The sequence below is a fragment of the Epargyreus clarus genome, unplaced genomic scaffold, assembly GCF_041222505.1.
Source record: "Epargyreus clarus isolate Ecla_fem2 unplaced genomic scaffold, WU_Ecla_fem_2.2 ptg000007l, whole genome shotgun sequence".
In the NCBI taxonomy this organism is placed as follows: domain Eukaryota; kingdom Metazoa; phylum Arthropoda; class Insecta; order Lepidoptera; family Hesperiidae; genus Epargyreus; species Epargyreus clarus.
The window spans coordinates 20,369,775-20,394,847 of NW_027332215.1; the positions used below are offsets into that span (position 1 = coordinate 20,369,775).

General features: G+C 33.3%; 1 protein-coding gene and 1 long non-coding RNA gene across 2 annotated transcripts in view; both read right to left on the bottom strand.

Annotated features, from left to right (window-relative positions):
* Positions 1–21,749, bottom strand: part of SCAP (SREBP cleavage activating protein) — a 36,447-nt gene extending 14,698 nt beyond the window's left edge. Inside the window, exons 1-10 of the mRNA XM_073075046.1 lie at positions 21,368–21,749; positions 20,987–21,108; positions 19,963–20,070; positions 19,420–19,528; positions 17,028–17,214; positions 8,407–8,552; positions 6,284–7,462; positions 2,950–3,158; positions 537–693; positions 188–281 (exon numbers count right to left, since the gene is read on the bottom strand). Coding sequence (XP_072931147.1) covers positions 188–281; positions 537–693; positions 2,950–3,158; positions 6,284–7,462; positions 8,407–8,552; positions 17,028–17,214; positions 19,420–19,528; positions 19,963–20,070; positions 20,987–21,108; positions 21,368–21,486 — 2,430 coding nt within the window. The 5' untranslated portion in view covers positions 21,487–21,749. The remainder of the gene's footprint in view (positions 1–187; positions 282–536; positions 694–2,949; positions 3,159–6,283; positions 7,463–8,406; positions 8,553–17,027; positions 17,215–19,419; positions 19,529–19,962; positions 20,071–20,986; positions 21,109–21,367) is intronic.
* LOC140743622 (uncharacterized) lies at positions 10,403–11,978 on the bottom strand. The gene is made up of 2 exons (XR_012102479.1): positions 11,435–11,978; positions 10,403–11,388 (listed from the first exon to the last, which is right to left on the bottom strand). It is a non-coding gene; the product is annotated as an uncharacterized LOC140743622 (long non-coding RNA).
* Positions 21,750–25,073: the final 3,324 nt, after the last annotated feature.

Genomic DNA, 25,073 nt, shown 5'->3' on the forward strand with positions numbered 1-25,073 from the left:
TTTATAGAAATAACGTACATTTTTTTACTTTTATAGTTAGAATACATTTACTTACTGGACATACATTTTTCCTCCCAAAAATAATATATATTAAATAATATATACCTATATTCCTCTATTATAATATGTTCCTCCCACCTGTCAAAACGTATTTGTTATAACAGTAGAGGTTACAATAGTGAAGTACCTGCACTGCGGGCTGTTTAGCAATTATCTTCCGATATTCTTCCTCGTCGTTCCACGAGGCACGCCATTCTGCATAATGACGCGAGCACACGCATCTACAACATTAAAAATATGATTATAATTTACATAGTTTTATCAATATTTAACATTATGCTGTTGTTTCCATATAAGGCTTTAAAAAAATACTGTCATGCTATATATTTAGCATAAATAAATTTATTGGTTGTTTAAATATAGCATAATATAGCGGTTTGCATCGTACTAGGAAGAATCTCTAAGCGCCTTTCTTGTATAAGGAGTCTCAATAACCGATTGCACAGAGTCATCAGATTGACGTGAACTATACACACCTGTAGAGTACTACCATCATGTAAGCGATGACCACGACGCTTATGGTGCAGAGGATAGCCAGCAGGAGTATCTCCATGGGAGTGGTCGGGTATATAGGCAATTCCGCGCCTTTTCCCCATTGATAGCTCTGACTTTTACTCTCGATTAACTCGAAATCTGAAAATTGAAAATGATACAAAATTATATATGTATATAGAACTTATTGACTTAATCTAGCTTATGTAAACACAATATTTTGACATAGAACATTATGATAATAAGTTTATTATCATATATAACGTAATCTAACTCTGTTTCTTAAAATGTAATCGATAGACATTTGAAATATTTACATACTATGTATAACGGTGGCCGCTACAATAACAAGTAGGTAATAAAAATTAAAAAAGCTCGAAAACAAATGGGGGTCGCCAAAAAAGAAACGCTATTTATCGGCGTTTTTCGCTTTATGCATTGAAGCATAATAGGTAAACAGTTCAAATTTTCATATTTCACACATTTATTTCTATGGCTGCCATGAAAACAAATACAAACAAAATATTAAATTTTGATGATACATAACCCTCCATATGCGAGTGCGACTTGCACTTAGTCAATTATTGTTATAGTATTAAATGACAACAATTTAGTTAGTGTGAAGTCAACAGTCTCCATTCAATGCCAATTGGCATTCAGTGTGAAACGCGGATATTGTATTCGCTTGGGGCCATCTCAACAAGTAACTCAACCATTGACGTTTGCGTGCACTATGATGACTCGAAACGTTTCATACTGAAGATACTTAAGTGGTCCGCGTATTATCCATTTTGCTTTTCGTCTCAGTGTCGTACACAACGTAAATGCGATAATGGTTTAATGATAACTACGACGCGCGGTGTTTTTTTGTTTCGTTGTATACAAGTTATCGGATACGGTTGGTACTGCTAAAATTGATTATCATGTACGACTGTAAACAAATTATATTTTATATAAATTTTGCCGCATTTTTGCAAGCTTTTCGCTTTGTTTTTATAATTAAAGAGTAGCAGACGAGCATGCAATCTACCCGATGGTAAGTGGCTACTGCCACCCATGGACATCTTGTAATAAACCCCAGATAGGATTAGATATTCCTACCTGAGGTCGGCCACAGATGCGCCGCTACGCGTGAGGACTAAGCTGGAACGCCTCGGAAAAGTATATCTCCCTTACCACACCCTTCAAAACGGAACACAGCAGCGGCAAACACTGCTGTTATTACGCAGAAATAGGTGTGGCGGTGGTGCCACCGGAGTCGAACCACAAGGGGTTCTACCACCTTTGCTATATTTACAGAGCCTTGTTACTTTGTATTTTCCACTATAGGCGACTACACTGTTGTGACATAGTTCTAACAACTATAGAAAATAGTATAGAGAATGTGGCGGTGAACACTTAGAGATAGTTGCACTGGTGGTGGCTAGATTGTGAACAATCTTTCTTCTTGTTGTAGCTAACACAGTTAATGCTAGTGTGCACGCATGGCATGACTTATTTTTGTCCCATAAAAACAGATTAAGTGTTACTGATTTGGAGAGTGTGGTATGCAGAAGGCGTTCCTTAGTACTTAGGGTAGTAATGCAATTATTGCTGACCTCAGCTGAATATTTTTGGGGTTGAATTCAGACGCCCATGTGATGTAACACTAAGTGAACTCGTATGTCGTCGTCAAGCCTTTACAGATTCACTTCTGGGTACCGGCCTTCTCTCAGAGTGTGAGGCATTTAGGTCATAATAAACTATGCTTGCCAGTTGCAAATTGGTAGACTTCACACTACATTTTAAGAACTCTTGAACTTCCTACCATGATTTTTACCAACGTTTTGCCACAGTTATAGCAAGTAATAATTAATTTCTCAAACGCACATTTGCAAAATCAGATATGCGCGCCTGGGATTTGAAGCTCGGACCGCCCGATTGCGCGATCAAGTTTCAACTTTCAACGTTCATTAACCGACTTCAAAAAAGAGTGTTCGGTATTTGACAGCTATGTATACAGGGTGAATTTTTCAAATAGGCCTTCAGGGCCAAATTCTTTCTTAAAAAAAATTTCCTTTTCTTTTAATTTGTCACAAACATTACTTCCCAGAATTTGATCCTTATAAGCGACACTATCAGATAGTGGATTAATATAGAGGGTGCATTTTTTTTTCAAAATGAACTCGTTCGATTCCCGGCTAGAGAAATATATATAAAAAAAATGAATGATGCACTTTTAGTTTTTATCAAAATCGGCCTCGGCTCCATTCAGCATTTTTCGCTAATCCTTATAGTTTCGGCTCTGAAGTCCTATTTGAAAAATTCACCCTGTATATGTATGTAAACTTGTATGTCCGCAATTTTAGAAACGAATAATCCAACATGGATGGACTATTGTTTATTTGTAAGTCTCACCGGGTAAAATATCGATCGGGTCGAGAGCCGCGGCGAGGGCCTGCCACCGCAGGGGCGGCGGGTCCCGCTCGTCCGGGTGCCGGAGCCCGGCCGCCAGCTCGGGGCCCACGCGGTGGCTCACCAACACCGGCGGCAACACCACGATGTACCGCCCCGCCAACGACTCGTTGTACTGCGACAGGACCGCCGACCAGTGGTACGGTGATAATCTGTGAACATGTATAGTTATAATAAATTGGAATTTTACCCGCTTGCATATAAGAGCCTTTGAGGCTGTAGTAATGTATATTGCAAATAATTGTAATTCTTAATAATGACAAGATAATGATGAGCTAATTTAATGTAAAATAAATAATAAATGGGAATGAATTATAATAGGTACTAAAATAGCTTATAAGTGACCTGTTACTAACACATATTATGGGTCTTTAGTTGCCTGAAATAAAGGAATTTATTTTATTTTATTTATTACTAAATAAGTATAACATAGATTAGCAAAGATTACTCACTCCTAACAAGAAAAAGTAACCAGTTTTGACAATTGAAATTGTCACTGTCATCTATTTTCATGTTTGAAAAATTTAAAAAAATGTAGTTTTTAGAGCATTTACGAATGAAACGATATTTCTCCGCACGTTTTGTCAATTTCGTGTTTTGCACCATTTATTTAACTGCATGTCGGCATTGTTCCGCGTAAATTATACCATGACAGCCATTAAATGGCTGACACATGTCATTTAATGGCTTCCTTCAATTACAAGGCGGTGAGATATCAGTACTTATCTATGAAGTATAATAAAAAAAAGACTGATAAAATTAAATCTTTTCAAAACAAATAAAAGTGTCTGACTGTTATTTTGGTGTGACGTTATGTGATGCGACGTTCATAGTTAGCGTTATGTTTTGAACGAAAAATAAACAAAAACTCACTTTTAACTTTTTTCTTTCGATATGAGCCTATTTTGCAATTACTAAACAAATATCATATTTACAGAACATTAACACAAAAGTGTATAAGTTACAAAAACTGATAAATGGTACCTTTTATTAAAAAAAATCGAGCATTCAAAATTTATAAATTGAAAAACAAGAAAACAAATTTTAAAATAGGAATAATGTACCTTTCTAATAATATAAAAATGTTCGTATTATAATACTTCAAGAAATGTTATCTAGCGCGCTTCCTGAGTGAGAATTGAGATATGAGGTTGCAACACATATTGCTCCGATAATTCATTCGATACACAAAAAATATTACGTACGTATGTTGAAATATTTGTATACAACAATATTAACAATCAAAGTAACGACTGCACCGTACTCGGGCTTAGCTGCTACTGAAAGCCCAACCAACTATACATTTACATAAAGGACGCCCTAACGTGAGAATACGAACAATAGAAAACCTATATTTTTATGGTATAAATAAATAATGGCGAGAACGTATCAATAACTTACACCTGTCAAGTCACTGAATAATTTAAACTATGGCACTTTAATATAAAATAGTTCACCAGGTGGTACAATTCTCTGGATATTTTCTTTGTATCATTTGCACTTGACCTTCTTTCCATGAGAAGTAACATAATATTTCCTATAATATATACTAAACATAAGATACATTTCTACGTTTAGTTTATTTAAAAATATAGCAATTTACAAAGCAAACTATTTTATGTTCTTGCTTAACTTGTATAACTACATTAGATTACATGATTCGCACAAAAATTAGATGTGTTCGTTTACGATTTAGCTATTAAATGGCAGTTTCTAAAGAGAAGTTTATTTACAGAACATAATAACATGACATCATGACAAAATGTAAATATTTGTCTACTTGTCTGTTAAAATCTAAGAAATCACTGGAGTGATTTTATCCTTTAATTAAAGATAAAAATACGCTTTCTACCGCCACAACCTCGCCGATTCCCAGCGTCGCGATTGCTATAGACATACTTAGAGAAATACAAAAAAAAAACCTATAACAGAAACCTAAATTCATTATCTAGATCATTGACTGGCCGAGGATCGTACCCTCTGCCGGGTACGATCTAAGTCCAGTATGGTGACCACTCCGTCACGCGAGTCGTCAAATAAGAGATGCTTGAGAGAGACAGGCACTTTTTTTTATCTAAAAATAATTAAGACTCCTATAGAAAATAGAGAACGGGCGAAAACATCTTTTTTAATTAACCACTCTCTGTCTATATTATTTTCTTATTTTTGTATATAAGAAATGTGTCTAAAACTAACTAGTGTGGTCGTGCGAGCCGTCTCATAGCACTATTGTTAAACTGTAATTTTAACGTGAACTAACGCTATACTAACTGTTAGTAATTGGTCTCATGGTCAAATGTAGACCAATTTCAATTAAGAAAGATCGCCGATGTTACAATTCTAAAGGCTTACATCCTTTGATATATATTTGAAGATATTGATATTTTATTTTTAACTCTATACATATACAGCTAGTGTAATTAAAAACGTGTATTATAAACATTGGAACGCTAGACTCGTTTGTTTGTAAAGAGTAAATAGTTACTATACTGCTATTTAACTACTTCAAAAACTGGTGGAACTCGAATGAGGTACGACTATCATATTTTTCCTGTCTGAAATGATCTATTTTTAATTCTAACGTTGATTCTTTGTTATATGGGGCTTTGTAATTTAAAGTAATTTATTTTTCCTTCCGGTGTACGGACTAATTGATTTTACCCTAGCCTTAAAGATATAATTTTGTGCGATATAATACAATCTATTATTAGAACGAATTAATTATATACCGTTCACACTTTTATTTATACAATTTACCGATTATGTAGATAGAATTGAACGCTTCGAGTTTCACTATCGTTTAGAACAAGTGCAATGGAAAATTAACAGAGATGTAATCATCGATATGTAAGATAGCGGCTTCCCACGTGCTCGTGATTCATTCACGTCAAACAATGTACATATACATAATAGGTAGTTATAGTAATCGATAGGTAACTGGCCGTATTGTTCGATCACAACGCCGGCTTTGTATTTAAAGCTTATCGTAACAGGTGTGTATTTAAATCATTCGTCATTTTACATATTATTTGAATGTCAAACTTTTAAATAAATAATAAATGTCTTGAATTGCAATTTAAACTAGTAGAAGTTAACTATTTGTGTGATTTTTGTAATTAAATTGTTCTATTGTCATTTACTTATGTAGGTACATTTTATTATATAGATTAAAATTAAATCTGTGTTCATGTTAAAATGTATACAGATACGTGTTTTTACTATACGTGCATAAATTATTAAATTAGTTTTAATGTATAAATATAAATGTAAAACTAACCTTGACCACGGGCGGGAATGTGGCGAATGTTTCAAAAATATCGTGTGATTTGCATCGACGGCCGCCTTCCCAGTGTCCGACACTTCAATTAACGGCGAGAACACGAGGGGGTGGCGCCCGCTGCTGTTGTAATTCACGTACATCGATTGCTTTGGCTGTTCCTTCTCACTGCTCCTCTTTACATTTTCCCTGTTACTGTCATTTTTCTCCATGTTACTTATGAAGTAATCGACTATACCGGAATTGTATACTATCATCGATATCCATACTAGCATCCAAACCATGAAAGCGCGTTGAAAAAAACGGGTCCGCGCCCACATGTTGACGAGGCGTATCCGCTTGGGCACCTTATCGTGACCACCCGCGCTAGCGTTCCTCTTCGCGACCACGTCTGTTGGACTGTTCTGTGCTAACCCGTTTAATCTCGGATGAGACTTGGACTTTGTCATTCGTTGGGGCGAAAACGTATTCTCCTCTACGTACCCTCTATTATACCGCCAATTCAAAGCATTGTTTGCATTAAAGTATTCCTTAAGGTGCAATTTGTTGTCTTTTTCTGGAAAATATTCCATGCGACGCACGTCTATCCCGAGTATAGTGGCGAAAAGTACCATCTGAACGAAGTAATCCGAAATGAGGCTGACTATCATGAAGATGGAGAACTCCTGTATGAACGGAACGAAGGTAAAGAAACTGACTGTAAGTATTGTTAGTTCCGTGAGAAGATTTTTAGTGATGGACCATCCCTCCTTGCTCAGGCCTTGCGCCAGGCGGATCTTCACGTCTAGTCTCGAGTCTGTAGATGTAACGCTCTTCGTAAGTACGAGCACATTTTCTAATCCGACTATAATTACCAAGTACGGAAAAATTTCTTTTCCCTGGAGGCTGAGCGAGAATCCGAAATAGAAACATATTCCCATGGACATGGACAAGCTTCCCGCTACCGTGACGACTGCACACGCGGCGAGTCCTAATTTTGATTTTATGAATTCGATCTTTCTTACGGAGAAATAAACATATAGAAAGAGTCCTACAAATGTTATTGTGAGAGGAACGAGCTCGTGATAGTTAAACTGTCCCGGATAATATACGAGAGTCACTTCTTCGGCGTGGGTCTGTGGCGTTTCTTGGTACAGCGGATACATTTCCTTGAGTTTATTCGTGAGCGAATTAATGAATCTGGAATCAATAAAAATATTGTACCGTTAAAAATAACAATACAACATAATCATATAAGTAATTATTGTAGACTTCAAACGCCGATAAGATTCCGACAATAGGTACAAAGATTACGTATCGGCAACGGAATATATCAGCATCAGTAAGTGATATTAAGACCATTTTGAATAATTCGAGTTTATGAGTTCATTAATTGTTACCCCCTATCAACTCTTAACAAAAAAGTAGGAAAATATCGAAAATTATCTTAGTGAGGGTCTAACCAGTGACCTTTGGAGTCTGTTTTAGATAAACGAACTCTAAATATCGTGTTACTATCATTTCGACACTATCACGCGCCGTAATCATGAGCGGCGTCAACACTATAGCCACGGTACAAATATCTATACAGATCCTCATACTGTACTATAGCTGTCTCGTTAGGGGACCTCCATTAATTATGTGACACTTTTTAGCGATTTTATGACTCAAACCCCCACCTATCCCCTTGGTGAGATGGCGTTATATTTGGCTAAACCCCCTCCCCTAATCTCTCTTAATATTTTTCAAGATGTATGTTTCAAGTGAAAATGCGTTGGATTCTAAAAAGAAAATACGTATTTAATATGTTTATTTAATAATTATTAAATAAACATATTAAATAAGTATTTTTACTATTGTAATAGTTAAAGAGTAGCATTTAAGTTTGCTTATAAAGGAGCTAGGCTCCTTTATAATTACAATGCAAATATAACCCCCCCCCCCCTTCTCCTCAACATAAGATTAGATGACATTTGGCCGGACCCCCTCCTCACGTAGTTAATGGACGCCCCCTTAGATATCGTGATGATGTTGTCGTATGATAGTACCTTTACGACTGCTTATTTATTCGGTGCGTCGACGACGCGACAGTGACCTTATTTGATATGATTGACTTGACATTGTATTACGAAACTCAATGTTACCGTTGTTCGGCGTGCTGGTAGAATATCGTGATGGCGTACTGCAGGACGCGAGGCCGGGCGCGGAGCGGGTACCTCTTGATGCCGGTGTCGCGGAGATGCATCCCGAAAGCCATCTCGGCGATCGAAGCTTTGCCTTTTTGTAGACTCTACATAGAAAAAAATACATTTTTTTTTAAAAGGAGACATCGACTACACATTCAAATAGATTAAATAAGGTTGAAATTATTACATGACTACAGTAATGAGACCGTTATTTTGATGTTCTTTAGGTGCATTTGGGAAACATGATCAATATGAACTTTTATAAAACCGACTTTAAAAATCGAAATTTGTTATAGAATCGCACTCAATACTTGTTTAAATACGTACTTCAAACTTAGTCAGTGCCTTTAAATGCCTGCCATTTGACATGAGTGCAAACTTCATCTATTGAGTATTTAACATTATATTTTTAAGTGATAAATATATCGTTTGTATAAGCTTCACTAGCTATTGGCCTTCAAATTGGAACCCAAATATTTTTTTTTTTCCTGGTGTAACAACGTCATTATGAGTCAATTGAAATTGACAATGTGTTCGCTAGACGATGAACTTGATATGAACTCTAACCCACATTTGAGTCCTTACAGATTAAGAAGGCCATTCATCACAAAAAGCGTGATTGCCTCAATGAAACTCGTAAAGACGTAGGTAATAAGAATCGGGTCGGATGTTAAAAACGATTACGACCTCTTTTTCGACACGTGTACCTATAATACAATTTATACTCATGTATAGTTCGCGTAAAACTGCTTGTCCGCTATGAATATAGAAATGAATCGCGTCGCGATAGCAAATTGTATGATTACACACCTGCTCGCAACAACTTCAGAGCGGACTAGCAGTTTGGCGCGGACTATAGGTATAAGTTATATAGTCGTCTACACACTTCGATCACTAATAAGAACTAGATACACAATCAGCGACAAAAAAATGGCGCGACGAAAAGAGCACCCAAATAGAAATTTGGGTGCGCTTTTAGGTTAGTAGTGTTTGAACGTTCGGAGAATAAACATGCCTCAGTGCTCGTTCAAAACTGCAAAAATCACACGTCTAGTACGCTAACAAATGATGGAATATCGTATTTTCGGTAAGTATTATTATTATAAGTAGGTAATTGCTATTACTCAATTATAAATACTGCTATTTCGTTCGTAAATAATTTATTTTTAAGTTTTAAAAATTATCAACAAAAATCAACAGAATGTATAAACCATTTAAATTGTAAAGTCTGTTACTAAACGTACAATTCTTACTATTGCAAGCCCACTTGATTTGTTCGGGTTACATGGTGACTCTGTTCTAACTTGAATGGAGACGCTATTGTTTTATATTTTTTTCTTTAATTTAATTTCTTTTTTCTTTTTTTTTTGTTATATAAAAATATTTGTTTTGTATAATAATTAAACATAGGCAATGAGTAAATAGTAAATGAGTGATATTAAATTATTAAGTAAATTATTATTTAATATATTTTATGATGTCTTTTCATCCAACTGCCGCGACAATAGTCATAGAATTATTATAATAAAGTCTATTGTCGAAAGATACACTAAAATAAGATTGCTTAACATAGCCAAATAAGATACGGAAAAAAAATAAAAATCCATCGAAAAGACTGTTTTCCAATAAACTCACTTTATTCAAGGGAATTAATGGCATCCTGTTGATTCCATATTTTTATTTTTACTCGACTGCCAAGGAAGGGTTATGTTTTTTGCACGTATCTTGTATGTATCTTTATAAGCGGACTTTAGCTGCACTGCATTTTATTCCCTCGGATCTAACATACGGCTGGGTGAATTTCGACAGTTAAGGTGTCATTATATTCGTCTCAAATATCCAAATGTCCTTAGATAGGTGTTGGAAAAAACTCTAAATTTAAGAAGAAATATACAACGGATTTCTGTCACTACAAAGTAAGCAAGTAATTTAATTAAAATAATCAAAAACCCGACTGCACTATAAAGGCTGAAGTAGAATTTTCAAAAACAGTGAAATAGGCGTTTCATCATTTTTTAGCAAGAAAGCCAAAAAAAAGTTTTATAATAGGTATCTGCTTCAAAAACAAAAGATGTTCAAACAATATTATCCTATTTTATCTTCGTAGGGCTCATTTACGCTATATAAAGAACCTATGTGTAAAATTCCAGCACGCTAAAGATCCGCGGTTTCCCTTTACGTTGGTGTCTGGCGCAGCAACTTACGCATTTAGTCAGACAGTCACCTCGATGTGTTATACACATGTATATATCATATAATATGTGTGTAATCACCTTTTAATTTTTTCACCTTTATTTTGATACCCCACTCCATAGTTTTGGTTAACTTTTTTTAAAACGTGTTACTATTTCGGAAAAACATCCACCATTTACGATTTATAGAATATCTAACTTCAGTAATTCAAAGTTCTAGTAATTATTTTATATCGTTAGGGGTAGAATTTCATTATTTTTATCCAACAAGCCAGATACAAAATTTCATAGTGTTTGCGTCAAAATTGACGGTTGTTCAAATTAACTTTTAACCCTTATTTTGCCCTCTATGGGGTTGATTTTTCGGAAAGGGATAAATAGGTGTGTCTTTATTCCTATCCAGAAAGCCAAATACTATATTTTACAGTAGTTGCTTCAAAATTAAAGGATTTGAAAAAAACTGTCATCCCCTGTTTTACCCTCTTAGGGGTAGAATTTCCAAAAGGCCTTTCTTAGTACTTATTTACGCTATATAGCGAACCCATGTGCAAAATTTCAGAACTGTAAATTAAGCGGTTTTGGCTGTACGTTGATTTCTGAATAATGAAAAAATCATTTAGTCAGTCAATCAGTCAGTCACCTTGCTATTTTATATATATACAAATTATATGTTTTTATAATCTCCGTTTAATTTCCTTTCATTTGATATCATACTCGATAGGTTCGGTTAACTTTTTTTGAAATATTACTATTTCGCGCCAAAAATCCGCCATCTTGATTTTTTTTTCTAACACCTATCTAAGGACACTCGGGTCATTGAGACGAATATAATGACACCTTAATTGTCGACATTCATCCAGCCGTTTGTTAGATCCGATCAAATAAATAAAGACAAACATACAAGATACGCGCGAAAAACATAACCCTTCCTTGGCAGTCAGGTAAAAATAATTGAAATAAATGTTGGTTTACTACATATTTATTTAGTCGTGGGCAATATATTTCGTTGGATAACGGCGTAAACAGCTTGTTGATTTTTTAATTAAATTACTTGTATTTGGTTATATTTTAATTTTAAACTTATTATATTTTTATTATAATAATTTGTGACTGCATATTACTTACTTTCATTGATAAATTATTATTATGTTCATTAAAATTAATTACTTCGACCTAATAAAAATATTAAAAGTAATGACAGTTCGTCTCCACTAATTCCTTGTCCAAGTGACAAACCACGGTCGTCAAATTTTTTTTTCTTTGTTTTTAGCGTCAATTTGACGCCACTTTTTAAGTTCATTTTTGTATGGGATTGTGTATCTAGTTCTTATTAGTGATCGAAGTCTACACATTATAGTCCTGCTGCTGGGCACGCGAATTCTCACAAGTTTTCAAATACATTTTAAACCAGCTAACCCCAACTGATTGAATTGATATTTTTCATACACGTTTGGGTTAGATGACAATGTTTGATCAACTTAGTGACGTCATCTAATCCAATATGATGCGGATTTGGATCCAATATGATGCGTGTCACCCAAGATGGAAAAAATATTTGTATGCTCCACTCCAATCGTATGAAAAAATATTCTAAAAATAATACGGAAGTCAAAATAATATTAATTTATACTACAGTAAATTGTATGTTTGTTTATTCGGTTTTTACTCACGCTTTTATTACCTTTAACTGTGTGTATGTGTCTGGGTATGTAACAGAATCTTTGAAATCGATTTTTACTCACTGTCGGATCAATTCAAAATTTAAACATTTTAATATTTTTTTCCTATTCTCCTCATCAGGATCAACGATTTTCCTTGCGCGATTTTGGCGTGTTGTCAAGTTTTATAAACTATAAATAAAGGTATTCATATAATTTTTATGCACCATTAACGTTGCATAACAGTATTCAGACAATATTAGAATTGTTAAGTACTTCCATTCTCATAGACACCGGAAGACACGTCAATATAGATACAGACTGGAATCTTCATGTAGAATTGTATTTAAACCATTATATAAATATAATAATATAGTCGATTTAATTTCAAGATCGCTTTTTTACTGCGCAAACGATACCTGAATATATTATGTATTATTTACGTCTTAATAGAGTTTAGCTGCATCACATAAATATAATATGTTAGTGCTGTTGTAATGATATTCAAATATATGAAAAGATTCAAAATTATTGTCTCTTTTACTACGCGATAAGATAGATGTTTTTATATTGAAAAATATGTTACTTGAATCTAACTAGCTGCTTTTAAAAAGTGTTATATAATAATAAAATAAGCTTACATAAGTCGAGTTAAGAGTAGCCTGTCTGCGAACCAGAGGTCAAGAACGTAGCCGATGGTAATCTGTAGTGTTTGTCCTTTGTTATTGAAGACAGTCAGGACATTATGCCACGAAGTTATTCTATGATAATATATTATAAGTTTTGAGTGGCATTTAACGAACTTACTCGGTTATATGTAAATAAACGCATCCATCCGAATGTTGATTATATTTAATTATATATATCAAAGTATCCAGTTGCTAAAAGCATTTTCTGTCAATCTAACTTTCAGCCAGGCAGACCAATGGTACATAATATGGTCTATGACTTTACGATATGTAAGTATATCAGGACGATTTTGGCAATTTAGACAATCTTTTCATTACGAATTTAATTCAGTACATTTAAGTATTTACCCAATTGCTCATTTTTTTGAAATCGTAGTCATAATCTATCAACGGAGGTTCGAAGATTGCATGCGAATAGTATTAGCGAATAGAAAAACCGTTGATTCTCTTTTTTACTTAGAAATGACTCATTCATTCGTCATTGATGACTCTTTTTTACTTAGAAACTTATGTGACAATCAGCAATTATACCATTTATCTCCCGAGATTGACACATACGAAATAAGAAACAATGGTTACCGTAACAGCTTTTTAATTATGTTTTTTGTACACTTTTATAAGAGCGTAATCATTTAATTTAAATAAATCTATTTATGAGATTGGGAAATAATAAGTTCGGTCTCAAATAATACGCAGTCAACATAAATTGTGTCCTACATTTTCTTCTGGGTCTAAAAAGTTAATTTTACGAGGATTTAAATCTAACGCTTAATACAAACAAATAGAAACAAAAAAAATCAACTCAAGTCAAGTTATAACAGATAACAGTAGAGATAAGAGGACAGTTGCCATTAAGCAATAACATCAAATCGTTTGGAAACATATTAAGCCTACAGCGTAAGAAACATTAAGCGTTGAATAAAAAAAATCGTTAAATCTCTACCGGCAGTAGGTACAATGAATTATCTTTTCTATTAGATTGAATTAGCTAAAGACCATACAGTCCACCTGATGGTAGATAATTACTGCCGCTCATAGTACCCACAAAATTCATCGATACCATAATTAGTAAATAATTCCACATATAAGTAGGAATCCGAAGTAGATTATAGATGTGTTGCCTTAGTCCTCCTAATGGTCGCCTCATATCATTGTAGACAGCACCGAAGTGTAAGAACTGCTTCACACTGAACATAGGTGTGGCGGTGGTACTCCAATCGAAGCATACCGTTTCTAGCAGACTTCGAAAAGAAGGAGGTTCTGTTTTTGATTCTGTTTTGTTTTTGTTATTACTAATTATCACATACAACGCACATTATTATTGTTATAGATAGTATATATTACTCACCCAAATGACCTTATATTAATTAAATACTGTAATTTAAAACTTCCATTTTATGTTATTCGCTGTACAGGTAATTTAATGGGAATGACACGGAAGCGACTGGTCGAGTGTCGGTTGCATCTAGACATAGTAGTAATTTAGAGATGGAAACATTACCGGTTCGAATTTGGAGGCATCACCACATCTTTACCCGCTTCATAACACTAAGTACTATTGTATTCTGGTCTGAAGGGTGTGGTAAGGGAGACACGTAAGCGAACTATTCCTATTTAGTTTCCAGGGTTAGTAATGCAAATGTGGTCGAGCTCAGATAATCCTTTAGTCCTATCTGGACTTAAATATGGCTTTAAAAATGTCCATGAGCGGCGGTTACCACTTAACATCAGGTGCTCTTTTTCTATTTTCATAATATAAAGAAAAAATCCTACTCATTTCCAAATATACGTAATTAGGCAATGATGAAGTAATGGCGACCCGCGTGGCGGAGCGGTCACTATGCCGGTCTGACGCGCAGAGGGTTCCGGGTTCGATCCCCGGCCAGACAGATTTCTAAATGATGAGTTTAGTTTTCTGTTTCTGGGTCTGGGTGTTTGTGTATTTGTCTCTGTGTGTGTCCATAGCACTCACGATACAGGGAATCCTAGAGTGGGGCTGTGAGTGTAGAAAGCGTTTTTTATCAACATTTTTTAAAGGAAAACTCTGTACAGTCACATCATCAGTTAAACTTTTAGAGTTTTTAATTATTATATTGAATAATTATCGTATAAATATCATACATAAAAACTCTGTTGGTCATCTCTTATCTTTATATGAATATCAATTACATATCATTCACGTAATGCATTTTTATTTCAATTGGTATGTTAGCTTTATACAGATAGGTAAATATAGTAGTCACTGATCAAATCAGTTGTTGACGAAAATATCGGTCACTTACTCGAATATTTATTTAAGATATAAGACAATAATAGTATAACTGGAAGCTTCTATCATTAATTTTTAACTGTTATCACTTAACTGAAAATTTAATTGCGCATATCTTTTGTTTTGTTATAAATTCCGTTGTATTTAAACGAATAGTTCTAGGGTACCGTACATAAACGTCAATAAAACTAAAAAACACATTTTTATAATAAAATCAACTGAAAAGTAGAGGGTGCTCCATTTATCAGTTTTCGAAAAGCACCCCACACTTTTTCCACAATTATACTATTTACTGTTCCCTAATTGATTCCTCGATTGAAAATTATTGTCTACTTTTTAGTTGATTTTATTATAAAAGCGTGTTTTTAGTTATTTGAACTATATTTATTTTATTAATTTTTAGTATTTGTTGTTATAGCGGCCACCATTATGCATCCTCTGTAAAAAAAATCAAGTGTCTATCTATTACGGTTTACGAAATAGAGCCCTGTGACACACGAACAGACAGCAGAGGGTACAAAAGGGCGTTATAGATATGTTTCAGAATATTTGAGTTATAGGGAAATAATATTATTATTAAACTAAAAATCACGCTATGACAGTTATTGAAACTAAAAAGTAATAATTGTTGCAGTCTAGTAATTTTGCGATGAACTTTCTCTAAGGCGCTCGAACAAGCTCGCCTCGAAAAACGTTAATCCTGAGGATGTTGATAAGGACAATGGTACAAAATTATTAAAATCGTGTATTGTCATCGGTTTTTGATAATTCTTCAAAATTTTGAATTAAACTGAACGTTCAAAGTGGATAGAAATCGGGATCAAAGATTCTGTTACTTAGTTACATGCATACATGCAACCCAAGCTAATAAAAGCGTGTTAAAAACGGGGCTCTATTACTAAGCCTCCAATGTCTGTGCGTAAGACAAGGCTCTTCCTCGCGAACCATAAAACATAGACACATGAAATTTTACAGAATGTTTATTATAATCGCCGGTATAACGACGAATTTCTAAAAATAAAAGGGTCTCTTCATACAAGAAATTTCTTGTTATTATTTCAGCGTTTTCCACTTTATAATTTCCGCTTCTTCTCCATAACGAAACACCTTGTGAAGTGGTGGTAGTTGTATTGACATTCTAAAAGTGCTCTGTAAAGAACCTATTTTGATTAAAAAATAAATTGAAAAAATATTTGATTTGATTTAATTTGATTTATAACTTGAATCGTAATTGATAAACACTTAAGTTTCCACAACGCATATATTTATATGCTCGCTGTGATAAGAATAGGAATACTAAAATTTAAAAATTAATAAAGTTTGCCACGAAACTCTCAATGTGCGTATTCAACTTGCACTTGACTAATTTCTATGAGACCATAATATTTTTTTTTGTTCATCTTTGATTATCTATTAAAACATTCTGCCGAGGCTTGTAGCATTTATATTCACGCGATTGAAAGGAAGAAAGAAAGAAAATCTTTATTCCGGTATTACTCTATATAGGTATATCCACTGTTTTGGTGTTAATAAAATACCTATACTATCAAAACGCAAGCATGAATTTCACGCTAAGGACAATGTGCTTATTAATTTAATCGAACAGCAAATTAATTAAATAACAATATACAGATAAATAATATTACGATACAAATGTTGTAATGTTAACGGTTGTCCTGAATGTATTTCCGTAAAAATATTTTAGTTTCGTGTATTATTTAAACAAGACAAGACAGACAAAATAATATACGACTTTTCAATAGACACGTACCTGATAATTATAAACGGTGTTGACGATGTTGGCATCGAGTGAGAAGGACTGCAGGTTCTGCTGCCACAGGTTAGCTGGCGAGAGCAGAAGACAGCTGTACTCCGGGAGGACCCGTTCGATGCTCTCCTTGCTGTCGCGTCGTTTGATACCCTCTATTTGGTAGCAGTGCTGCAGCAGCGTGCCTTTGCTGTCAAAAATTATAGTTACAGGTTGCCACGCCGTCCGTAATGCGAGTATTGATTGTTAATAACATTTCAGGACAACATAGTTGATTAACAGTAAGTGATAATTACAATTCACAATAAATTGATAAAGACATTTTCAATTCAGGGAGTGTATGATGTTCCACCTGTAATAACGACTGTGAATCAAAACGGACCCAGCACAGTTGCGCCAAAACAGAGCAGAGCTAATATTGTGAATGGTACAATAATAATTTATACATTCGCTGATAACACGCTAGCACGCTAAAATACCTATAACGGGTAGTTTTTGCCGAATTTACATTAAGTAACATCTAAATGAACTATGGATTAAGTAAATCGTCAGGATGAAAGGAGTTTAGACCACTGACCACCGCGCTGTCTAAGCGCGTATTGGATACACTTCACATTTTCTTGAGAACTTTTTTAAAGAACTCTCGGGCATGCAGATTTCTTCACAATATTTCTCTCAGACCTTATAATAAGTCATACTAATATATAATTATTGTCTAATACAAAAGGTTGCTTGAAAAATCCGATTATAATTGGGATGTAAGCCTATCTATCAGCCTAGGCTATCAGTTTTTTGAAACACACAGTTTTTTAAAACACCTTTACAATTTCGCTATTTTTAATCAATGGCAGGCATTATAATTATTTTTTATTAATTATTCAGTCGCTATGTTTAATCACCAGAAAGTCGAAACAATTAGCCTTGTCAGGGGCCTTTTAGAGGCGTAAAATTTCCGGTAACAAGTTAGGCCACTAACTAATTGTTACCGTACGTATGACCGCTGGTTAAATTTTGAAGAATATGCCAAATTCCGGCACCTACGTGGGCTCTCGCCAGCAATAAAAAGGTATGCCTGAGCAGCAAATATAGCAGCTTCATGTATCTTAAGTTAATACGCTAGTCAGAGCTATTTGCACAAATATTAAGTAAACACCATTTCCATCTAATTCCGGTTTCGCATTGCGCGGATCCTGCAATCATAATAATATGGGATCGGGTATGTCTCTAATATGAATACTTTCACTAAGTGATTTAGAGAGGTATCATACGATACGGGCACAATTTAAACGGATCCTTTGTAGCAATTAAGATTCATACGGACGTAGTTACTGGAATGCTCATATATGACGCTCAGCATTATGCGAGCCGACTTTGTACTGTAATAAATTTTGTTTGTTACAACAATATCGTTTGTTCTGTATTTAAATGCGGTAACTCGCTAACCTCTATCGTATTGAAGTTAGAGTATTCACAACAGATGGCACTGTTAGTGTAAATTACTATGAACAAGGATACCTCGGTATTGATTTATTGAAACTTTGTGTGATTTAAAAATATATATCGACGACGAATTGGCAATAACTCGTAACTCAAAAAACGCCACTTTACATAAGAAGAAACGCTACTTTATATAAGATGAAACGCTACTTTTAAAAGACATAGAACGTATAGCCACACTTTAATATTTTGCTCAATTTTGAATCTAAGGACCTGGTGTCTTAAGGACGACCTGTGATACGTGATTTTAAGTTCAAATATGCAAAAATCACTTTTTCGTAAAAAAATGAGATACGAGTTATTGCAACTACATCGTCTATATATATTTTTAATCTATCGACAATTTCGCGAATGTGCTTTTAAAACTAGACACAGCTTTAACCAAAATGAACTGCTTATGTATCATGTTGTCATTTGTTTTTGTACAAAAATATAATTCAGAAATAGACAATACAAATTTACACACTGTAAGCCTTGTTAAAGTAAAAAAGTCTAAAGATTTACAAATGACTATTTAAGAATCCAGATAAAATATAACTTGTAATGCTGAATAGTATTAATGAAATAGATTTTTTCTTTAATGCAGGTTTCGCTAGATTCCTAATTTACATAACTTCAATGGCGCTACCGGTAATTTACGCACACAGCTACAATTCGCTTAATATTGCATTTGCCATCCATCGAATACAATAATTCCCACCACCACCCATTATTAAACCATTTTATAACAGTCCAATGCGATAAGCCGGTTTAATTAAAATATTATATACATACCACAAATATAAACTATTCAATCATAATAGCAGATAGCTCGAAAATTTTAGTGCTGCATAATTTCTATGTAGCTGAGTTTTATTTCTATGGTTAGTGTAAATGACTTGTAATTAATAGAACCTACCTTTCAGGATCTTCGTGGTTCCTGACTGTTTCCAACAAACGAAATGCTTCTTGGAGAGGAGCCCTAAATGCATCCCACATTTTTAAATTATTATTCCACGGTGACACACCTGAAAATATAACACGCTTAAGATCTGTAAAAATATATCATGAATACATCAAGTTGTATGTCCTATCAAACTGTTGCAAGAACCATTAATATGTCAGATAATATGCCACTTACCAATAATTCTATAACTGAATGAAAGACGTTTGGTAGAATAGAATTAGAGGGATTGGATTTATCTATACAATCCAAAAGATATAACAGTCTATGAATTTGTCATTCAACATGATCACTCTCATTGATAAACACTGTTTATAAACAGTGTTTATAAACAAATGTTGCCTAATGAATACAAGGCTCAATCAATCATTCTATGTCTGAATGTTTTTTCTATTTGTACAATGTTATATGACAATATATTTAGTGTTCTATAAAAGACGTTAGAACAGATTGCAAGCAAAAAGATCACAAAAGTATTTAAAATCAAATATCACCAACCTATTTTCATAATTATCTGATGGACATAAAGCAGTGGCTTGTCCTTAATCCAAACGTAAGGAAGTTTTTGTGTCTCATTGTGTAGTAGCTCTAAGTGTAGAGGCAAATCTGAAACAATAAGAAGTGGTGAAGACAAAGCGGTTAAGTATTAACAAGATTTTCATATAAAAACTTCACATTGATTGGGGGCGTCCAATAATTAAATGAGGAGATTAGGGGGAGACATATAACATCTAATCTTACTTTGGAAAGGTAGCTGGGCCTAGCACATATCATTATTTTTTTTCCACAAGAAACAAAGAAAAATTGTGAGAAAATTACTTACTATATAAGCAATCTTTAATGCTAGTCATAAATATTATTAATTAAAAACATTGAAAATTTTTTTTTTTTACAATCATTCCAACAACTTACTATTAATTGGTAATAACTCCTGAATGTGTGGTCTATTACTACCATACATTTGAATGTCTTTAAGTGAAGGGGAGTTCAGTGTTGTGTAGTTATTGCTTATGCCGCTATTAATAATCAATTGATCCACTGTTTTGTCTACCAATAATCAAAACTTGATACCTTTCTTCATACCAAACATTGATTATTAATTACTCGCATTAGAAATTGGTTGCATAGATACCAAAGTTTCAGTCATGTTTATCTTATGACAGGATTATTAAATGGTGTTATTTCATTAAAAAAATCTCATTTATTAAGAATATGTTGGAAGTTTAAATATAGACATAAATTTCATGTTGTAGCTATACTTGTGAAAATATTTCAAGTTCAAAGCTCCATGTTGGTTACAACTGTATTTTGATAGAAATAGATATATTTATATGAGAAACAAAATTTATTTTCCCAGAGCACTGAGTGGTCTTGACTCAACTTATTGGAGAACTGCAAAATGCAAAATTTTCGTATTGTCAACATTAAGTGGTTATTAATCACGATATTATGAATATAAGAAGCATGATTTAAAATACTTAATCACTACGGATTAATTAACATAGATGAATTTGTGACTCACCTGAGTGTAAACAACTTTTTGTGCCACATTCCACTTTAATTGGGTATTCACTGTTTAAATGAAGAGGCACATTTACCACTGTGGGGATGTTTCCAGGCAACGGCACATTCAATAAGGGATAGCTGTGAAGAAAAACATTCATTACACACACATGTTTACTATTAGAATCCAAAAGTATGTGATTGCACAACTATTTATGTCTTAGCCAGGACGCGAGACTGTAAACAAGTTTACTACAACATACAATATTCACTTTCCTATTTTGAACGAAGTTAACACTTTTGTTATAAAGCTAATGGAATACCGTTACAGGTTTTCACTGAATGTAAGCATTGAACATTAAACATTTTGGTACGCAAAAATGTAAGAACTTTTACTTACCAACACAGTAAAATAATCGACAGTGCTATTGATATAGCTGTCACGGGGTACGATGAACAGAATAATCCGTACGTGTAATAAATTTGCGCTACTCTTTCCGGTAGAGTAGAACCTGCCATTGTTTTTATGTTTAAGTGAAACTAAGAAATTGCGTGATTCAATTAGGCGAACTCAAGAACCCATTGTACGATTCACTAACAAAAGCATATATAACATGTTTTAAAACTATGGGCACTAATGTTCCACATATCACGGTTGATCGCATATCCAGATGTAATAGACCCGATTACTTTAATAATATGCATCATGCATAGACATGCCGCTAGTTCCACTAGATGCACTGTTACATCAGGTTTCAGTCATCTTCTTACCACGCAATTTTGACATTCTTATTTTTAATTTTCGACTGTGTGCAGATTATACAAATATTTGTTATTTTTCCGCCAGCAGCATAGATAATGATAGAATATAATATCATTTAAATCTTTGGTACAAATGACTTAAATAAGGATACTGAATAAATGAAATTTTTACACCTTTTAAATGAGTTTATATATTAATGTATTATTTGAGTACATGCACTTTTTATGTCATCTTGTCCTTTTCCTGTTGGCAATTTTGTTTTATTGATTGTCACTGTCATTGCTGTGAAACGTTGTCATGTGTCAGATAATCTGTTGCTTGTCAATCTGTCAACAGTGTCATGTAGACAAATATATGGACATACTCAACGAAAAATTTAAGTATGTGGGATATGTCTTATTTAGCAAAAAAACGTGGTGGATTTTAATCGGTGTTATTAAAAATTACCACTGTACTATATAATTCTGGTCTTTAAAAATGAGAAGCTTAAATATGACTGGATGTATTTGGAAGTACTTGGCAAAGTCATAGATTAGTAAAGATTACTCACTCCCATTGATCTATAAATATAAAGATCCGCCACAAGCGGGCAAAACTTGAAACATACAAAATACGGCAAGTGGTGTAAAACGACTCCAGCCAAGTCCAGTCGCTCTCGCGCGGCGTAGTAATACACACGAATGTCACTGAACACGTTGAACGTCATTATTTTGAATTTAAAGCCTCAAAATGCCTTCTTGTGCAATGCGTAAATGCAAAAATTATGCTCGAAAAAGAAACAAACTTCATGGAATCACCTATCACACGTAAATGAAGAGAAATTATTAAATTTTGTTTATTTTTCGTGTTCGATCCGCCATGATTACGTGAGTAACCAGAAAGAGACAAAGTATGTTTTTGTCAATGAAAGTGATAAAGACGCAAAATGCATGGTCATAGATCAACAGAACAGAAGTGACATTTTATTGAATCTGACGATGTTCATATGTCGTATGTTATAGTTTAAGATCCCACTGCTTAATTTTTATATTAGTGTGTTTTTAGTCAAAATATAACATTTTATGGTTTATTTTAATAAAATAAAATCGATATATGGGAAATTCTGTATCCTAATCTTTAAATTTCCTTCGATACCTGTGGTAAATAATAAAAAATATTACCATAAAATTTATATAGGATAGTATACGGTATTTTAAAATTTCTTTAATTGAATATATATTTCAATCATTAAGGTCGTATTTCTTCCTTAACCTAAACATAATTTAATAAATAATCTTTGTATAGCCAGAAATTAATCCTCAAAAAGACCACGGTAAAATTAGAATCTTATATATAAAATTCTCATGTCACAATGTTAGTTACTGTACCTACTCCTGCGAAACGGCTTTACTGATTTTCACCAAAATTTATATGCATATTCAGTAAGTCTGAGAATTATATTTTTATTTAATAATTATTTATTTAGTTAAACTGTACTATAACATTTCTACGTAAACGACGTACTAAAACTATTATCGACAGTTTTGGACATTTTTTACCTTCTGTTCCATTATTTCATTGTCTTTGACAAGCATGCGGATCAATGGGATAGCCACCATACGTCCCGTTTTTAACGGGACAGTCCCTTTTTCCGATGCTTCGTGCCGTTGTCTCCGAAATGAACCGTTGCCATTGTCAATTAAGTAACAGTATATAGTATAATTATGAAAAAAAACATGGGGTGCTCCATTTACCAGTTTTGTAAAAAGCGCCCCACATTTTTTCCACAATTATACTATTTACTGTTCCTTAAATGATTCATAGATTGAAAATTATTTTCTACTTTTTAGTTAATTTTATCATAAAAGCGTGTTTTTTAGTATTTAACTATATTTTTTCAAGTAAAAAGTATTTGACATAAAAAAATCGATGTCCCGTTTTGACTGAAGTAATCATTGGTCACTATATTCCATGGTCAATATTTACGTTTGCGTAGACTTGAAACGCAAGGTCAAACACTAGTTGTCTTTTTTTATCACATTGTTCTAATAGCTCTGTCCTTTATAGAACATTTGTCTATGTAGTAAAGGTAAGTAAAATAAAAAACGTGCATGTGTGCTATCAAAGCAGTTTCGCTCAAGTTTTCTCCTTAGTTAGCGGGCGTATAACGTGTCTAGTATAAAATGTCATTGCTCACTCCTAACAATAAAATGTACCCAGTTTTGAGAATTGAAATAGTTGCGTAAAAAAGTTTTGCCACGTCTCCGTGCTAAAGTGTCCGTAAAATATTTGTAATAATTATTTATCTATTATGTAAATTACGCAGTATTAGTTATTTATTCGTAAATTTTGTCTAAAAATGTTTTTATTTGTCAAGAATTCAAAAAAAGAACTTACTCTAAGAAGCCATTTGTGGCTTCATTCAATTTCAAGGCGGCGAAGTATCTTTACTAATCTATGGGCAAAGTGTGCAAATTATATGAATTTTAATGATTTCTCAAGATTTTCAAAAAGTTATACTTTTTGGCGCAAGTAAAATATAAGCAGGCTTACAGTGTATTAACGTTTACGTTTACGTTTAATTTATCGGTAATGGTACCGATATACGTATAATAAGTTTATTTATAATTCTATGCATCTATAAAAGATGGCAAGACATTATATTCAATCATAAATCAAAATCAAAATGAAATCAAGAAAGAATCATTGAAGATAGGTTACATATTATTACGCCATATCTTATTATAACATATTGGTTATCTATTATTTTACATTAACTATGGCTGACGCAGTTTAATTTAAATAAGGAATCTATCTACAAAGTTTAAAAATGTTGAACCTATTACATTTGCAAATGTATGAAGATCTTTTATAATATCAATACAAGGACAGTTAAATTAAAATTTTGCATGTTAAATTTTAATGCAATAAGCTAATTATTAGTATCAATTGTATTATTATAATTTCACTTCAAGTCGTTGCTGTTCGTTTAATTTTCAATTTGTCATTTGGAGACTTAAGTCGACGAGTAAATAAATAAATATAACGTTATAATTATGCGAAATTATGTTTTTATTGAAAAAGAAATAATATAAATATTACAAGCAAAGACATCCAAAATACAGTGCGTGTGAGATAATATCACAGAATAACATAAGGCTGGCTGATTTATATGTGACAAATTTATGTTACAAAATAAAAAAAAACATTATATTTTCCAAATGTGAATTACAAAAGAGCAAAAAAGAAAGAAATAAATCATAATCTAGTAATTCAATTTTGGTATCTATTATATGATTGTGTATTATGCTTAAAGTAATACCTACCCAGGTAAGAAGAGTATTTTGTAATTACTATGATATAC